Source organism: Varanus komodoensis, unplaced genomic scaffold (genome assembly GCF_004798865.1).
Source record: "Varanus komodoensis strain SLA01 unplaced genomic scaffold, ASM479886v1 scaffold10, whole genome shotgun sequence".
NCBI classification, from domain to species: Eukaryota; Metazoa; Chordata; class Lepidosauria; order Squamata; family Varanidae; genus Varanus; species Varanus komodoensis.
In genome coordinates, this window is record NW_025335269.1 from 30,563,029 (window position 1) to 30,582,682 (window position 19,654).

Here is a 19,654-nt window from a genome sequence, read left to right on the forward strand (position 1 = left end):
ACGCGCGCACACATGCATTTAGGATGACTTTTCCTAGCCGTTTGTGTAGCCCCGTCAGCAATCCTCTTTTGGGGCAAGACGCGTGCGTAGGTCAGCAGCAACCTCATGCACAAATATCAGGCCCCTCTGAGTTAAAGGGTTTATTGTTAGTCCTAGTGACGGTCTTAATAACTATGCGAGAGAGAGAGAGAGACCCTCCGCTGTCCATTTCCTCCCCCGCCCTTCTCTGCCCGTCTGCCTGCTAGGGGGGCTCGGACACGAAGCGAAGGCTTGTGGGTAACGAGGAGGCCATCGCGGCTGCGGCGGCGGCGGCAGCAATAGAAATAATTCTCTAAGGCGGGAGCGAGAAAGGAAGGGAGGGAGATGGGGAAGTCGCCTCAGTCACCCGCGCTGCTGGAGGGGCAGTAGCTTGTGGGGCAGCACTCTTCAGTGACAGCAGCGGCACAGGAACAGAGAGGGAGGAAACGCAGCGAGGCGGGCTGTGCCTCTCCCGCCTCGCTGCAAGAGAGCGAAGGAAGAGGAGGAGGGAAGAAGCCCGCCGGGCTCCTCCGCCGCTGGCTTCCCCCTTTCGACTTCTCCCCGTCGGGGGTATTGACCTGGTAGTGCAAAATGGCCGGGGACCCGATGGTGCCTCATTTTTCCGCCTAGTCGGTGCAGAGGAGGGGGAGTGAAGAAGGCAGCGGGCGCTTCCCGCGGGAATCTGCCCTTTTCGCCTCCCTGCAGCCGCCCACCTTCGGTCTCTCCGGGCTGTTCATGCCTGCGAAGTGGGGGCTGCAACTGGGCGGGCGGAGCGGCGGCGGCGGCGGCGGCAGTGCCCGCCCCAGTCGTGCGAGGAGGAGGAGGAGGGCGGCCGCTTGCGCCCCTCTCGCTGCTCCTCCTGAGGCAGGCCTGGCCGGGCCAGGCCAGGACTGAACAAGCCCGTTTCCCCGGCCGGCGGACCGCTCTGCTTTTCTCCAGCCAAAATTCAATAGGCCCCGGAGCGGATACCGGCGCTGGCGACGGAAGGCGCCGCTCGCGTGTTGGTGCTGCCGCTGCCGCCCTCTCCTCCCGCCAGACAGCCATCGGAGGGTTCGCCTTGGCGCTCGAGAAGGGGGAAGAAAAAGAAGCTGGCCGGGGAGACCCGCCGAGAGTGGGAGAATGAACCATCAGCAGCAGCAGGCGGTGAAAATGTCTGCTTGCCCGCCGCCGGAATCTGGGGAAGGGCTCGCGACGGGGCGCCAGAGGAAGCTGGAGTCCATGATCCGGGATCCCCGGTCTCCGGTCAATGTGGAAAGTTTGCTGGTGAGTTCAGCTGCTGCTGCTGCTGATTGGGCCGGGGCTGGGTGGCGGAGACGTGATGGGGTGGGAGACTTGCGGGAGAAGGAGGTCTGAGCTATGGAGGGGAGGAAGGAATTATCTGGCTTGGGAGAGGTTTCGGGGTGGCGTGGAGGGCTCCGCTCCCGCGTTTTCAGTCAGTGCGGAAAAAGGAGGGAACCGCCGGACGCCTTGGATGGGGCTGAGAAGAGGGGAGCTTTTGCTCCCGCTTTCTCCCGCTTTTGCTTTGAACGCGTACTTCAACATGGATGGGGTTGGAGAGTTTTCTGTCGGGATCGCTTGAAAAAAGGGTGTGTATGCGTGCATGTTTTAACTTCAAACCCCATGTTGTGTTCTCTCCTCCGCCAACTGGAAAACTCTCGATAGTGGGAGGTTTGGGATTGAGATACTTGATTTAGATGGGTGATGCAGTAATACTGAACACTTTTCCCCTTTAAGGAGTATGTTTAGAGGAGTAAAGAGAGAAGGTGAAGGCAGTTATGTTCAAGCTGGACCTGTTGAAAAATTACTGCCCACGAAAGTTACCAGGAGGACTGGTGGGAAGTAAAGAAGAGGGAGCAAATGCGGGTTCTGGGAATGGTAAAAGGGAGGACTGTATGTATTGTAAGACAGATGTTAGTTTATAGTATGACTGCGTGACAGTGAATCATTTCTGAATATTTTTATTTGCGGGTACAGCCCCAATGGAACAGTGAGTTGTAGCTTTTACTTGAATCCTAAACTCATTCATCCTGGAAATTTCATTGAATTATTCAGAAATACTTCGGTTTAAATCTGATTGTATTGAAATGTTACTCCATGTCAGTAACTTTTCAGTGTCATCTTTGATCTTTTGTCTTTGATTTCCCAGTGAACTTGGTTTCTGTTAATGCAAAACTAGTGTTGATTTTCCACTTGCAAGCATTCACTGGAAATGCTTAGAAATGACAGACATACTTAGGGAAGGAATCTTTGGGAGGCAGCAGTTTAGCAGAAATGATTAACTTTATTAGCTACACTAATACGAGCAGACACTTTTCTTTTTAAAGGTCTGTATATACAAAGAACCTTTCCTTCCCTTTAGAAACTTATTAAGGGAGAAAGATAGATCTGAAGGTTTTCCATTTCTAAAAATGAGATTGTGAAAGGTACAATCAGCATGCTGTCTGGATAGGAAAATAGCTTTTGGGACAGCAGAGACCTCATGCCTACTCTTGGAGAAAGAGGAATGGGATTTTTGTTTCTGTTCCAAGAGTTTCTCCCTGCAGGCATTTGGAAGTGGAGGGGGTAGGGAGAAAGAAGCAGCTGGAGTCATTTGCAAAAATGACTCAGTCCTTTGGCCTAAGTACAGGAACTGACTAAATAGTGTGTCTGTGTGTCTGTGTGCTGGAGGCTAGAGATCTCTACTTGTTACAGACACTCCAGGGTGTAATGATGACATGCATGACACTTGATGAGAGGATAGCAGAATATTTCAGGGGTTATATGGGTTAAACTTGCATTCTTCAAAAAGAGCTCAGTCTCCAGTATTCAGTACCAGTATAATGATGATCATCTTCATCTAGTGAGCCCCATGGCCAAATACCTGCTATTGATAAGGTGTGGAAAATTTGTAACCCACAGAACTCTCAGCTCTTGTTATCTCTGGCCATTGGCCATGCAAAGTAGGGCTGCTGGTAGTTAGTGTCCAGAAACAACTAGAGACCTTCACATTCCCTGTCTCTGCATACTGAAATACTGAATAAATACTTAATTCACATATATACTTAATTTGGGGTCAGCTCACCCCCCCCAGGCCGCCCCCCCCAATGTGTTTAATTGTAGTGTGATTGAGTGGATTATATACAGTGGCTATAGTATCAGTTAAAAAGAAGTCATTTCAGTAAGAGAAAATTAAACTGATACTTGAAACAACTTGTTTCTGCTTATTATTACAGTACATTTATGTCCTATCATTGTACTCTTTGCAAGCAATCTAAGATAGCTTACAAGGATTTCCTCCTCTCCTTGCATTCTCACAACAACCCTGTGAGGTTGGTTCAGTTTGAGAGTCTGTGGCTGGTCCAGAATCACTCAGCAAGCTTCATGGCTGAGTGAAAACCAGAACTTGGGTTTCCCAAATCCTAGTCCATCATTCTAACCACTGCAGTATTTTGGCTCCTGCATATGGTTGCTTTCAACAAGATCATTATAATATACTGAGAAGCAGTGAGTAATGCACCCTTCCATAGTATCTGGTTTTGTTGCAGACAGTATGATATATTATTTGTGCAATAAAATATTTTGCAGTTCGTAGTGTCTTAGATTTTAGATTGAGTTCCTGAATTGTCCAGTACTTGGAGTTGACTCCAACACTGTCTTTCTGCTGATGGAAGCAGTTCTGTTGGTATGACCAAGCAGGGGAGTCCCACACACCAGCAACATCTGCTTTGGAAGGCTGGGACACCTCACTTGAGCAAATAATTTATTGGTACAGAGGGGAGGAGAGAGGGATATGGTCATGTTACTCCAGTAGACATCACTTTAAACTGGATATGAGAAGTTCAATATTAGCTCCATTGGTTTCATGGAGACTTTGAGGAGGTTCATTAGGATTGTAGTCTTGCACACAAAATTTAAGTGAACCTCTTTGTGTTGAATGTATCTTCAATATGCATCTTAAACATGAAGAGTAGAAATTGTGCAACAGATTAGTTATATTTTTTAAAAAGGTTGGATCTCCATTGGTGGGGCAGTGAGAGAAACACTGTCTCTGTCAAAAACAGGAACTGCCAAATTATATTTGAAGTAAGACTTATAGCAGTTAAGTCTTTCAACTGCATTTTATTTTTGTGTGTATTAATAGGATGTAGTTAGGAGAGTTAAGCTGCAAGACTCTTGTAGGTAAGTCAAAATATTGCTCAACAAGGGCCCCTTTTACTTATTAGTAAACTTATGTTGTGCTTTGCTGCATTTCTGTAAGATCTTGATTGATTTTTTTTTTTTTGTTTTACTTAAGTAATGGGGGTTGTACAATTTATTTCAGGCTTGGATTTTAAATTTTATCTTGGTTGTCACTTCTGAAATCCTTTAGTGGATTACAGGTATTTAATTTCCACTAAAATCAATGGAACTTCTCTGTGCCTTGTTTGAAGAGGAATGCAGCCCACATTGTTAGGTTTATTAATTGACATTCTGAATAGTGATTCAAACATCAGTATAGACAAAGAACCATGGTTTGTTGATTGATTAAAAAGCAAAAGAAAAACTGTCAATTGCCTGATTCAGTAACAAATATGTAAAGCATAAATGTATGAGAACAATACATTTCACAACAATTTACTAATTGTAGAAAAGTTAATTAGCTGTCATGATGAAACAATGAAATTTCTGTACAGGTGTATTTACTTGTGCCTAATAGTATTCAGACACATATTGACTAGCACATAGAGTTATTACTTACATTCTGTTCTACTTTCCAGCTGGGTTCCCAGAGTAGTTAGTTCTTCTTGGTTTTTATCCAATACTGCCCCAAAATGACAAACTTGTTTAAAGTTAAGTACACTCATAGCTCTAAAAGAAGTTAGTTGCTAGAAAAATGTGGGTAATGGCTACAGTGTAGTGCAGTTTCCTCTAACCTGCTGCCTTCTTGATACTTTGGACTTAAGTTTCCATCAGCTCCAGTCAACAGTGGTTCAGGAATGCTAGAAATTGTCAAACATTTCAGGAGCCCAGGTTGGGGAAAGGTTGTGTTGTGTATTTGACTAAGACTCCTGAAATGAAAGCAAGTAAGCAGTCTTCACTCTTTTCTTAAATTCTTGTGATTTTGAAGAAAGTAGGTTGTTATTTAATCAGTGGTATTCTTGGCTTGAAGACTGCTTGACTGCAATCAGCTAATGACAGTTTATAATTTTACAAAGCTCCCTGTAAATGCAGAAATGGACAAGCTGAAGTTCACATTTCACTTTTGGGAAGAGCTTGTAAATGTGCGTGATAGCAGCACCAATAGTAGCAGTGTGAGCCATAAATGGCTTGGCATATTAATGCCACATCTTTCATTTGCAACTAAATCCAGTTTAGTTCTCATTAGTATGAAACAGCACTGAGTCAATGGGAAGTTATTTCAGGGAAAGAACTGGCCTTTCACTTAGTTTGCATGTCAGCATGTGCCACATACCTCGAACAATAAGGACAGAACTCTGACTTTTGACTTTTGCAATAGCCTTAACAGACATTGTATTATCAATTTCTGCACCTTTTCTAACAGGTTCCAGTTCTCAAAAGCTTATTTTTTGGTGAATGCATTTTTCTACAGAGCATAGTAAAAAAGTTGAAGCTATGTCATTGATGTGAAATTATTAAGATGCCTGCTTTTCTACTACTGTATATTTGAACTAACTTGATCTTAGCCAAATGGCTGAAAAACAATAACATCCTTTCTACAAAAAAGGTATGCAGATATTTTGAGCTATCAACCCCCAAACATATATTTTGTATATATAACATGTTTTAAAAGACAATATTTGAACAATTTCATGCAGTCTGCATTAGAACATCTGCATCAGTCCTAACACAATGCTTGTCCTTACCTAAGATTAACAGATAAAGAGAATACAGTGGGTCTGTGCACCACCCCCTCTGTATAACCACATATACAGATATAACCACATAACCTGTGGTTATGTCTGAACATCATTAATTATGGTTAAACAGAAAATGAGGGAAGGGGCATGCTAAAAACAGCATTTTAAATTGCTGTGGGTTACTCATGGTTAATACTTGGTAAATGTCAGGCCAAGATCTGGTGAAGTCAGGCAAGTGTAATTGTGTCAGCAAGGGTGAGACTTGAGGAAATGCATGGTCATGAATCCCATTTCCAGTCCCTTAAGAACCAGCATTATGTTATACCTACACTAGCCCTTAGACACTGTCAGAGAAACCTGTTAGAAAGGTGCTTTTCTCACATTCATGTTTTCTAATATTAATGTCATACATGTTAATTGTACTTAATTGTAAAGTGTAATAATGAAGCAAGATACAAATTGGCCAACTCTTTGGTTGATGTAGATTATTGGTTCAGTCAACTCCAACCTTTACTTGTCATCAAAAGGATATCAGCAAAAAAGCTGTGTGTGTTTGGGGGGAGTAGTTTTATTTACTTTTATGGGTGGTGAGGCTATGCCAGTCTTTCTATAGAAACTAGTATAGCAGAATGCTTCTGGGATGGTTGTGCTTTTTAACTGAGTCTTTTTGAACCATTTTATGTCATTAGTCAGTATAACGTTTTAGACTGTTTGTTAAAACTTGTGGTCAAGATGTTGAAGTATTGAACAAGAGCTAAATTGCAGCTGCATTACTGCAAACTTAAGGGGTGATGAGGTTATATTTTCAAGATCTTGATAGCTAGTTTTTAATTTTAAAATGTATGAGTAAGGAGAAGTATCTTAAAAGAATGATTTTTGTATGAATTACAAGGCTTTTTAATAGTGGATTTTATAGAAGATGCTGTAAGATGCCACAGTATGTATATGGCTTGATCTAACATGCTTGATTCTTGCCTGCAGTTGCTGTGGTGCAAGTCTGGGATGGGAGGAGACTGCAATTACTATGAGAGGCAAGGAAGCAGAGCCCTCTACCACTGCCCATTGCCCACTCAAGCTCTTCTGTCCCATCCCTTTCTGAACTGTTTCTGCTATCTATGCTAAGAATAGGGACCTAAACTCTTAAGGCCTTAAAGTTAGATGGCACAGTCAGCCTTATGCATTCTGTCTATTCCTTCTCCTAAAAACTGCTGAGTGAGTTTGTTTTACACGCTGTAGAGCACCAATAACAGCGATAGAAGCTGCCTGACTGTGACAGGCCAAATCCTCAACCCTGTGGTCTTTGTTCATGTGAACACAGCATTGGATTTAATGTCACATAGGGATAAAGACATTTGTTTCAGTAAGACTTACAAAGAGTATTTAGTTGAGTTTTCTGCAGCTTGATATCCTCCACAGGTTTTATATTAGAACTTCCATTAATTGTGGCCAGCATCCCTGAAAGTCGGGGATTATGGGAGATATACTCCAAAAACACAAGAGTGCCAGGCTGGGGAGGGTTGCTTTAGTTCTCTGTATTTTAGGGCATAATATCAGAAGGAGAAACATTCAGAATTTCTTACACTGTTAAGGAGTTCATCTTCTGTACTAGGAGCATGAGTTTGAAGAACACAACTAACAGAATAATAGTCACTTGGTAGCGATGTAAATACAAGATCTTAGTCTCTATACAGTGGGCAGAAGCCTGTGGGGCATCATACCCTGCTGACTCTCTTTCCATCTGCAAGTGGCGCCCATTGCTTGTGGAACAAAGATCTAGTGGTTCCAGAAGTGTTTGGAAACAAATGAAAATGCTCATTTCTTGAATGGGACAGGTTATCCGAGCCCCATGGGCCTGTCTTGATTGAGAAATGATCATTTCTCCTCTTTTTGGATCTCCCTTTAGGAAAATACTGCATTTCTGCAGTGCAAGTGGTGATTCCCATTCCAGAACTGGCAGTACCCACTAATTGCACAGTGATCTGCCAGATTCAAGGGAATCAGCAGGGTCAGTAGATTAAAGTTATTTCAGCTTGAAGGATTTATTATTTATTGGTCTAGATGGGAAAAAGCCAGTTTAAGATAAAAGCATAAATGCTCTACTGGATCTGACATTTAAAACAGCTTTGTGTCTAACAACTCCTTTAGTAGTCAGAGTAAGCAGACTGTTACAGGAAGGATGGATCAGCTATACTTGGATCAGCTATACTTTTCTGCTGGCTCTGGAGGAAGAAATTCTGTGCCTTGCTTCTGATTGCTAACCATTTAGATGGAAGGAATTTTTTTAAGTACCCTGCAAAACATCTTGTTTTTGTTGTTCATGGCCTGTATGGAAATGCATGGTATTAACCCCAAAGAAGGTTGGTCAAAAGAAAAAAGGCACAATCTTATTCAAGTTTAGACACAGAAGAGTCCTACAACCTTGTAATGTCTGGGGAATGCTGAGGATTTTATGCCCTTTTTTTGGTCAAGACTTCCATAGGATTGCTCCTATAGGTGGAGATCCTGTATTTATTTAACCGTGGATATGTGCCACAGAATTCAGTGAGACGTTTGTTTCTAAGTAGATGTGTGGCATTAGGAACTTTTGTGGGCTTATTTGCAAGGCTGCTTTAAAATATACCTTCATATTTGCAAATATAATTGGAATAGGAAAAAAAGGACTTTTCCCTAGAAAACTAGAACAGAATTTCGAGAACCATCATTAGAGTTTTCAGGGGGAAATTTTAGGAGATTTTAATAGTTAAAATGGTGATGATCAGCAAAAGATGTAGATTCATAGCTGGTTGGAGGTTGTTTGTATAATATGAGAGCATGATGCAAATTAAACAAAAGCTACTCTTTGTGAAAAACTGTGCTAGATATTACTATGGCTTATAATACTTTTATTTTTAACTTACAAAGTACTTTATGGTTTTCATTCCATTTTGTCTTCACAGTAGAACTGTGAAGATGATCACCTCCTATTCTGCAGACAAATTAGGTTTGACTGTGTGAAGCTTGGGTCCATGATTTTCTTCTGCATATTTCTCTGCAATCTCCATGGACCTCTTGCTAAGAATTTTGGAAGATCTGGTATGCAAAATTGTGAGCATTTTAGGAAAATGGGGTTGGTGTCTTGCTAACATAATCTTTTTAAATTACTTTGGAATCTACCACTATTTACATTTAATAACACTAGTATGCAAGGCCTTAGATGGGGGTTTAGGAACTCTCTTGATGCTTGTGAAAATGGAATGCAGCTGCATTAACACATAGGAATCCTGTCTCTCTCTCTTCTGTGACCTGGCCCCTTTCATAGTTGGGACAGGAACAAACTTATTAATTCTTGGTCTTAGAACAAATGTTAAAGATAAAGAAAAAATAGCAAACTGTATAAGAAATTTCTAGTAAAATCTACAGTGCAGTTGTTCTAGGTTGCAACCAATAGGGCAGTATAGGAAAATGTTGAAACAATGGAGAACAAAATAATAGTAAAAGAAGGAATAAAAATTAAGGGAATTGTGATTAGAGACAAAAAGTGGAAAATATGGATAGTGTGTATCCCAAAAAATCAGGACTAGTAATAGAGTGTTCACATTGCAGATAATGATTACGTGCATTTTGCTATTTGTTGATGGTTCACCTGTGGAAAATGAAGAATGGAGTTGTGATTTCCATTCCTTGTTGTAAACACCAATGCTGAAGCTGAGCTAGACGAAGAAGCATGTTCTTAAGTTAGCTGTTCTAACCAGCTACTCATGGTTAGAATTGATTTTATACTATTGTGGCATCTTCAGTTACTTAGAGTCAAATACATTATTATAATAATGTGGGAAAAATAGTGAGAGCGCTGTGGAAAAAAAAGAGCAACCATACAATTAATAATCTAGTAGCAAGTTACCCATTCTTTGCTCTGATAAACTGCTTCCTGCCATTCTTCTTATTCTGATGACTATTTTTCTATCTCTAGACCATTCAATAGCTGTGGGTGGTTCACAAAAATACATATCATAATACAAGCTAATAGAAATGTAATTTAATATCTCTAACATACAACATTTAAAATGATTTAAACATCTAAAGTATTTTCAATAAAATACTGGACCTGGTGGAAAGAGTTGACATATATGCCTCATTATATGCCATCAAATGCTGGAGAGCGGAGGGCAGGTTTAATTAGGGTGCCGAAAAGGTGGCAGTGTTCATAGCACAAGAGCATTCTGTGGAGGGGGGGCAACTAAGAAAGCCTTTCACTTGCTGCCACATCTGCTGCCTCCTAGGAGGAGGCACCCAAAGGAAGCACTCTGAGGTTGCATCTTGGCACGATCTAGTTGGAGAGGTGCTTTGTCAGATGCTGTCCCAATGCGCTGAAAATGGGACTTCCTCTGAGTGGAGGATGAGAATGCCCTATGTTGTAATCTCTTCCCCTTCTATCCTTCATCACTAGATGTCTTTAATGTTGGAAGGACAGGGACAGGAAGTAACAGCGATCCACACACAATGCAACACTCCAGTGTGTGCTGTCTAGGCTATGGGACCTGAATGCCATGTAAGACTGCTGACTCTGTACTTTTCCTCTTCTCTACTTCCTGTTGTGGCTGCAGAGATGAGGGAAGCCTGATGGCCTCATAATGAATAAAGACCTTCATAACTGCAGCCAGGTTGTTTTTCCCATGAAGGTGGGAATGGAATGGAAGCGATGAATTGGCTCAGCATCTTATTGTTTCTTCTGGCTCTTGATGGTCCTTGACAGTACCTGCTTGTTCTTGCAACATAGTAGCCTTGAAGGTAATGGCTGCGAGTTGCCCCTTAGTTCACCATTGTTTCTGCTGCCTTTTGTAGCAAGATGTATTGGCAGCATTAAAGAGATTGTAGGGGTTGTGATGGAGGAGAGAGAAAGAGAATTATGTGCCATTATGTACAGCCTTCACGGATCTATGCTAAGCAGCATGTTTTTATATGGCAGTTGCATGTGTTGTGGTTTGTCATGTAAAACTGCTCATCCTGAACACAGAACTACAACAGCTACTCACGCAGTTCTAGTCTTGCAACTCTTGCAACTTGGGCAAAGCCAGTTTCCAGTTTGGATGTTTGTTTGGAGACTTCTGGTTCCCAAGGTGAGCAGATGATTGGGTACAGCAAGACTGAGTTAGCCAATACTGTGTTTTCAATGAAGCCTCTTGTCACTGTGATGGAATGAATGTTCTCTCACCCAGTTGCTTTAGCTATTAATTTTCATTTCTCCCTCCCTCCCTCCCTCTTGTATGCATGGACACATGATTTGTGTGCAAATGTGTGTTCTAAAGTCTTGGTAATTTAATAATGGTGTAGCAGTATTTTATGCAATGGCAATTTAATGCAAACCCATGTTTCTAAAAGTAACAGCAAAACTTAGCACACATCTGGAAGAAGAGTAGGATGCATCTTTCCAATGTACAGTTTTGCTTTGTTTTGTTTTGTTTTTAACATCCAGGGGATTTATAAAAATGTTGTTTTCTTTCTTGTGAAGAAGAATTGAATGATTCCCCCCCCACACACACACCTGCAGTTAGGAAAAGCTTTACTGCTTGATTCTGATATGTTCTCTCCATGTTAGGATTTAATTACTTTCTGACCTGCTAAAGGATAATTATCTTGCCTTCATCCAAAAATACACTATGATTATGACCTCTGCTAATTCACCTGTCTTCTTCAGTCAAGCAGTATATAAGCAAAGAACTATACTTTGCCCTATTCTAGTAGTAAGCAAACAAATGCATCCCAGCAACAGTCTTGCATGATGCAACACCCCCCTTCTGCCCCCAAGAAAAAATTAGGAAGTAGTCAAGAAAATATGTGCAGGTACAATGCTGTAACTGTCCTTTTTAATTTGATTTCCTAGTGAAGTGCTTTTTCTGAGTTATGAGTAAGATATTAGGTCATGATTTAATTAAAGAATAGCATTGTTTGATACAGATATCTAATTTAAAAGCAGGGTACTGTTGGGATTAGTTGTTAACTGGCCATTTTCCTACTTCAGTAAACTAAGACTGTTTTAGCATGATTATATACATGCACATCAACAAGAGTTGTAGATTATTGACTCTTCTCTGCTTATCCTACTTGTTTATGCAATGGGTGAATGAAATTGACTGTGACATCTCTTGTAAAAGCAAAGAGGTGCTAACAGTTTGTTCTCATATCATCTTGCTGTGGCTATTTAAATAGCTCACACTGTTTTTTGCTCCTGAGAAAGATGGTGGATTATGATGAAATATAATTTTGAGCTACATTCTTATCCATGTCTTGAGTGCTTGAAAACAGACTGTACTAGGGAGTCACAAGGAACAGTGTTACACAGAAGTCTAGGGTGCTAGCATTAGGACAGTTTGCACTTTAGAGAAAGTGTTATAAAAGTCACCTTCCATGAATTCCTTCTCAAGGGTGAAGTACAAAGTGCTAATGTGAATAACCTTAATTCTGAGGTGAGGTGCCATTAACTTCACTACTCATTCATGCTACCAGTTTAATTTTAGAAACAGCTTTTATTTTAAAGTGTCACTATTGTGACCCAGGAACTGGAGGATCTCTGATTATAACTGGGCTGACCAAACCGAGGCTCACAAACCACATGTGGGTCTGTGAGCTTATCTGGTGGTTTACTGCTCACTGCCTGTGGATGCCCACTTGCTTTCACCGCCCACTGCTGCTGCCTACCAGAGCGCCTGCTTGCCTCTTGTCACCACTGCCTGCAGATGCACTCTTGCAGCTTTCAAATATCTGACATTTACTGTAGGCGGCTCTTCTGTTGAGCACCTCTGGCCACCCCTGTATTATAGCATTGTTTAATTATCCTCTTCTGAGAGCAGCTAAGGATTGTGAAGTATTCCTTTTTGGAAGGGAATATTCCTCATTTAATAGGAAGACATTGTCTTGCAAAGTAAAAGATCTCTCTTATCTGAAAATAAAAACAGTTGATCACTCACCTCAGACGCACTCCCTATTTTTGTTTGACCACCATAGTTTTGTCAGTTCTCAGCCTAGTTATTTATTGCATTTTCCCCTTATGTATTGGTAACTGTCAAGCAGAATTGGTTGATCCAGTTCTCAAGGTTTTCTTACACTCAGAAGTGATCTTGAGTGTTCCAAGGACTCATTTTGTGGACACTGTAAAAATCTACCAATGGTGAATATAGCCAGCAGCAATTTTTTGTTGCTGACCTGAAAAAGTGCTTCATGATTGTGGAAAACACAGACAGCTGTTATCTGCAACTGGCTGATTCACGTGTTTGTTCATACATGGACCATGCCAAGTGGTTTCAAGTACAGCAAAACATTTTATGTGAAGTAGTTTTTAGGTAAATCAATGATCCTCCTTTTAAGTTAAATACACTGAGATTTGCCAGTAACAAATGTATACATTACACTTATGTTTATACTAGTCAAATCTGTGTTGAATGCTAAGGATATTGACTTTAAGATCGTGTGCAAACTATGGGACTATTTCCAGTTGGGATGTGAGGAAGTCTGAGAAGAGCAGAAAGCCTTATTTGTTCATTCGGTTTCAGGATATGACATTTCTCTCTCTCTCTCTCTCTCTCTCTTTTGCTTTTTCTCTCTCATGCCTGTTCTTGATTCTTACAGCAGGAAAATACCAAAATAAACTTCTTGTCTGTTTTCCGCTGGACAATAATTCTCTATTGAATTAAATAAACTCAAATATCAATCTTAAATGCTGTCTTTTTGCAGGACTGTTTAAAATAAGCAACAGAACAAATTATACTATCTATAACTGTTAAAATAGCGATGTTGATAGTGTTTGATTATTATTAAGAAATTACATTAAACTATGGGGTAATTCTCCTGAAGGTAGAACTGGGAGTTTTAAAATATGCATTTCTTTTAAAAGGAATATAAAATCTGAAAAATTACTTTTCTGAGAGAGACAGAAAATGAGACAGTCTGAGAGAGTTGGACTGCAGTCCTATGCATGGTTAGACAGAAAGGAGGCCTACAACTTGTAGGACTTCATTTTTGTCCAGACATCCAGAAGATTGTGCCCTTATGCTGTGAGTGTCCAAGCTTAGATATATTTCATCTTTCCTGCCAAAAGGTCAGTTCTCACAATCATTTCTTGGCTTCCCCCCACCCTCCACACTGACTTTCACTTCCATATGTAATTACATGGAAAGGGTTATTGTGTGATCTGTCAGTAGGCAGATAAGCCAGCTGTCATGTCCATACTGCTACATTATCTTTCTGAATTCTGCTGTATTCTTGTGTGTACCTCAGTATGATAATTTACCCACGCAACTCTATATACCCTGACCTTAAGCCTGCTTAGTGTATTAGCTTGTACTATAGGCTAGAAACCTGTATTTAGATAACTAGGAATCGTGACTGTGCAGATGCTAATTTCCTCTTAACTGTAGTTTACTTTAGTCTCATTTCTATTGTAGGCTATGATACATTGCAGATGGGACTGTGTAGAACCAGAGGTTTGTTTGGACTAGTGATCTTTCTTACTGTACCTGCAGAGTCTATCCCTCACATGTAGCTGTAGTTGAATTACCAAATCTTGGCTTAATAAGCCACGATATACATTAGCTCTGATCACCTATATGTATCCCATATGTTCTTTCTTTTACATATGGATGATGAAACAAGGCAGGAAGTCACAGTTAACTATAATTTTTCATTATGTGTGAATTGAGGACTACAATTGATTGCTGCCAACTTTTAAAAATTGGCCTCTAAATTTGCCTCTTAATTATTTGAAAACTATTAGCTGTAGTTCACAGTTAGCACTCAATAAGAAGCTACAGTTAACTGAAGCTTTTGGACTCATACATGTGGAGGGAAGATAGCAGGTGCACAGAACTTGTGCATATTTTGGCTTATTGAATGTCATGCTAGGAATTTGTGCATATCCTCGTTTTCAGAATATGACTGACATTTCCCCATCAAATTCTGTATTTGGTACAGGTGAAGAAAGATATTTTTGTAGATAACAGTATAGGTGAAAAGAGTCTGTTTTCTAGAGTGAATGACTTTTAGCATCTACTTTATTGATACTATCAAAGGAATAGAGACTGAAAGTGCTTTCTTAATGTATTGGAGGAGTTCTAAATTCTTGCAGTTCTATTTTCAATCCATGTTTTTGGTTTACTGTGCCTGAAGATACTTACTTGACTAGCTTTCAACTGTTTTAATATTTTTAACACACATCTCGTTAGATGGACTATTCTGATGATTCTACTTAATTTAGAAATGATATTAAATAACCCTGCCTAAATACTTTCATTGAATAACAAAATCTTAGTTAACAATACCCACACAATATAAATCAGTTGGCTTGGAAATAAGAGCTTGTAAGAGTGTTGATATTGTCAGCATCTCTCACTGAAACTGGCATTTAGTTGGCTTATACAGGCTACAAGATTGCAGTAAAAATGCTTATGATGTCAGATTTTGAGAATGCTTTGCATGTTTTGTTAATTGCTAGCAAAAGCGGTTCTTGGCTTCACATAGAATTATGCTGAGTGGATAGCATAGATGGCAAGCCAGTTGAAAAACAGGACAGAGGACAGGTTCACATATCACATTAAGCTACCTTGCAGATAAGCCAACATGAGTTTGGTTGTTAGCTGAACAACCAGTGGTATATCTGACTGACATTTGGGTTTGCCATGGCTTACTATTTCTCCTCAGTCCTCCAGTCAGCTCCAGCAGGTATCCCAGATGACTCCTTGTTATTTTCATTCCTGTGTCAGCACCCTTCCTGCACTCGGTATGATAGGGTAGCTCGCTACTGAGGGAAATTCCACCCTGTCTTGCATCAGCAAACCAAATGGAATTAATTTTCCAGTCACCTATGACCGTGGTAATTCATTCACTGACTTTTTGGGAAGGGAACCTGTGCGCTCCAATATTTAGCCAAGCATTCTTATATTCCTGTCTTGCACTTCAGCGCTTACATTGCTAGCTAGCAAGCAGCCTTTTCTATTAAAGGTTGTGTCATGATACACTAAAATGAACACACCCACTCCCAAAGTAAAGTAAATATCCCCACTGGAAAAACACCTTTTCATCTCATACTTTCACTTCCCCTCCCTTCTTACTTGGCGCTTCCTTCTGTTTCTTGCTCTTACATCTTGTTATGAGTTACAGAGCACTGAAGTGGAATAGAAAATATATACGCCATAGCAAAGCAGTAACATGGAGAAGAAAATTTGGAAATGTTAATACAGCTCTCATTTGCTGCAGTGCACTTTGCAGGACTTTTTTTTTTTAAAGTATCACCTCCACCCCTTTCTGATGTTCCTCCTTTTGCTGCTTCTACCGTTTTAATTTGCATCCAGGAACTGTGCACAAGTTAGTCCACATGCAGTCTCATATTTCCAAGTATGTTACCTGCTGTTTCTTTTTACAGCTGAAACTTGCATAGTCATTGAGAAGGCAAGACAGCACCACTTGGACAGCTGTAAGTGCTCATTTGCACACCTCCAAAATACTGGAAAACAACCTATAAAATACCATAATAAAAATGATGAACAGAGTTGTACAATTTTCAAGGGAGAAAATACTATACAATCCCACCCCAACTGTGTTTTCCTGAACCTCCTAATACAAAAACAAACCAGAAAGGAACAAAAACAATTTGTAATCAGAGCAGAGAGTGAGAGAGAGGTTCTGCTGTGATGGAAACATGTTGGAGAATTGAAGGTGAAGAAAGGGATAGAAGCCACAGTAAGCCTGGTTCTCTGTCAGGCACAATGTGGGTTTGATGTCATGCAAACTTGTCCACTGAATCTGGAAGGCAGCAGAAATCTAAAGGGGGTCAGTGATGATGTCAGAATGGGTAGAATGTGTCCCCCCCCCCCATCTCTTAAGAAAGACCCTTTGCTATAAATTTGTCTAGCAGAAAACCAAGAATTAGGACTCCCTGTGGAACTCACATTGCAGACTCTTGGGATAAAATATGACTTCTGTCAGTAACTTGACACCAGATGGAACATTTACGCAATCCTCTAAATAAATATTCTTCTGAATAAATCTTCAGTATCCGAAGTTTCAGGAATGGAATTTGCTATCATGAATGCTTTTAAAGAGCTAAACGCTTGCTTAAATTGTCAACTGGTTTCAAGCTCTGAGAATCAGAGCGATTTCCCCCACAAAGCTTCAACATAGTGGGAAACAAGTTTGAAGTTCTCAGCCTTTCAGTAATAGATGTAATGGAAAATATTTTTTGAATTAGATACTGAACAGAATTAACTCATACTCCAAATTCCACAAAGGAAATTTGTCATACCATCACTTTTAAAACAAGCTAATACATTAGAATTTTTTAAAAGGAAGAAAATGTAATCTTACCCTCTGTCATATCTTTCCAGAAACATTTGTGGTTGTAAAGATCAGTTATTTAGCTTTCATACTCTGTTTTCAGAAACTTGCATCCAAATCCTAACTGGTATCTTCAGTAATAAAATAATCCACACTGTAAGAGGGTTCTTTTAATCTCCCCTCAAAGGAGTAGTTGTGCTTTGTTGAGGCAGAAACATGATGTCTTGTATTACCTGAAAGGCTAACACATTTATTATGGCATAAGTTTTCATTGATAAGAATGCATTCCATCAGATTCAGGGGTATCACATGTGAAAGCTTATGCTGTAATAAGTTTTTTAGTCTTTAAGATGCCATAAAAATTTTTTTAAAAGAAAATTGGCTATATTTTGTGAATTGATCCAGGTATTCAGCAGGGTACACAATCTACTTCTCTTTAGCATTCTAAAACATCACTGCTTTATGAGGAGGATCATATGTTTGAATATTCCTCTGTGTTATAAGCTCTCCATAGGTGAGGCTCCTTTGTTAGGCTCTTGTGTGCTCTTCCGTTGGATAATTCCTGAGGAAATGTATAGGTTTGTAGGTAAAGATTCTTGTGTATGAGTGGACCAACTCACAACTGGTACAGATCATGATAGCTATATGCCTCCTCCTGCATCAGAGGCAGCATATTTTTAAATAACAGTTGCTGGGAGGGCTGTTTCTTTCATGTTTTGTTTCTGGGCTGGCTTAGATATCTGCCTGGCCCTTGTGGGAAACAAGATGCTCTACTGCATAGGTGTTTGGCATAATCAATGGAGACTCTCATACTTTGTCTTTCTTAACTTGGACAAGTTGAATTTTAGGAAATGCTGAGGGCTGCAGTGCAGAGGAAGAAGAGGAAATTCCAAGCTCTGCTTGCACATGTTAGGAGCCACAGAGAGCTAACTTAGATATCCTATCAAATGCTATAATATTAGTTTCATATCTGCCTGACACCACATTAATATAATCTGCTTTTCCTTTCTGCTTGTTAACTTTATTTAGCAAAAAGGGAAAAGCTATAAGGGAGAGTTTTTACATCTTGCTATGGCACCATGTTTATTATGAACTGCTAAACCTTTAGATGGCTATGTGGTGTTTTGTTTTGCTTTTTGGTTGTCTTTGCACAGTTTCATATTTGAGTTCTGTATCTGCACTGCCCATTTTGCTAACATTCAAATCTAGGGTCTGCCTTTAGTCCAAATGTGCACTGTGGTAACCTTTTGTCATATATTTTGTCATATATTTGTATCAGGATGGATAAAAATCAATGATTAAAAATGGATTTTAATTTAAATTTGATTTTTTTATTTAAATTGGATTTGTTTTAAATAAAATGTTTTGAGGAAAAATCTATCTAGGATAGTTTTCTGTTTGATATATTATAATCCAAAGAATATTCATCATGAAATATGGATGAGTTTTTAATTATGTAGCATGAGGCTGTATAGTCATGCATTTTTGTTTGTTCGTTTTTGGTAAATAAATTCCATTAATCCATTCACAATGCCATACTCTTCCAGGGGTTTCTGTAACATTATTGGACAGTTTTTCTATCTAGAAGAAATGGTCACAGATGCTTGGTTTTACAGTTCTCAAAATTAAGAATTTGTGTCTGCAGAGATCACATACCTCTTCTGCACAGCAAAAATGTAAGAGTTGAGAAAAGTTGAGTTGAGTTGAGAAAAATACCTTAATCCCATTGTTCTTTTGCAATTCTATGTGCATAGAATCAACCCCTTCTTAAGTGCCAAGTTTCAAAAAATTAATTGAAGAAGGTTGTTGAGAGTTGAGTAGATCTGCAGAAGAAGCTAAGTGTGAGGAGGAAGGGACAAGCAGTAAAAATGAATACTCCACAGGTCATACCCAGTTTGGGAATATTCTGATGAAGTTCCTCTACCTACGGGTATGGCAGGCATGTGTGCAAATCATGTAGAAAACCATAATTTAAATTAATCTTACTGACTAGTAATTTAAATCAAATCTACCCAGATTTATATGTTGGCATTGCTGTAGTTGTAACTCAGCTTAGGTCAGACTGTGACCAGATGAAGAACAGTACTCTAGAACTTTAGCCAGAGAACTGGTGCTTGTATCCCCTCTCCTAAAGAAGAAATTTAAAGAGACCTAATTCACACATATTACTAACTCATGGTTTATTTAATTCATGGGTGGTTGTAATTCTCTGTTTTGATTTGTAAACATAGTTACATTAACAAACCATTGCTTGTTAACCACAAGTTGTTGGCTTGTGAACTCTGGGTTGTTTAAACCATGGCTTGACCTGTTTTTATTTATTTAAAATACTTCTTGGCCAGCTTTCTGGGCAAAAGCCCTCCCAAAAGCTTATCATTATGTGTGAACCATGGCTGTTCAGTGGTTGATTAAGTGGGCCACAGAGATGGCAGGCAAGAGTAGTGCCCCCCCCACCTGCTATGTAGGTTTTTGCTACAGTACCACAAAAGCATTTGGAA

The 19,654-nt window shown here is 39.9% G+C and overlaps 1 protein-coding gene across 5 annotated transcripts in view; it reads left to right on the forward strand.

Moving 5' to 3' along the window:
- The first annotated feature begins 835 nt into the window (after positions 1–835).
- ROCK2 (Rho associated coiled-coil containing protein kinase 2) overlaps positions 836–19,654 on the forward strand; it is an 86,774-nt gene continuing 67,955 nt past the window's right edge. For 3 of the 5 annotated variants that reach the window (XM_044417994.1, XM_044418031.1, XM_044418004.1), the window contains exon 1: positions 836–1,281. In XM_044417994.1, coding sequence (XP_044273929.1) covers positions 1,138–1,281 — 144 coding nt within the window. In that variant the 5' untranslated portion in view covers positions 836–1,137. Of the gene's footprint in view, positions 1,282–1,401; positions 1,605–19,654 lie in introns of those variants that run through there. The other 2 variants (XM_044418023.1, XM_044418014.1) reach the window with 2 other exon arrangements.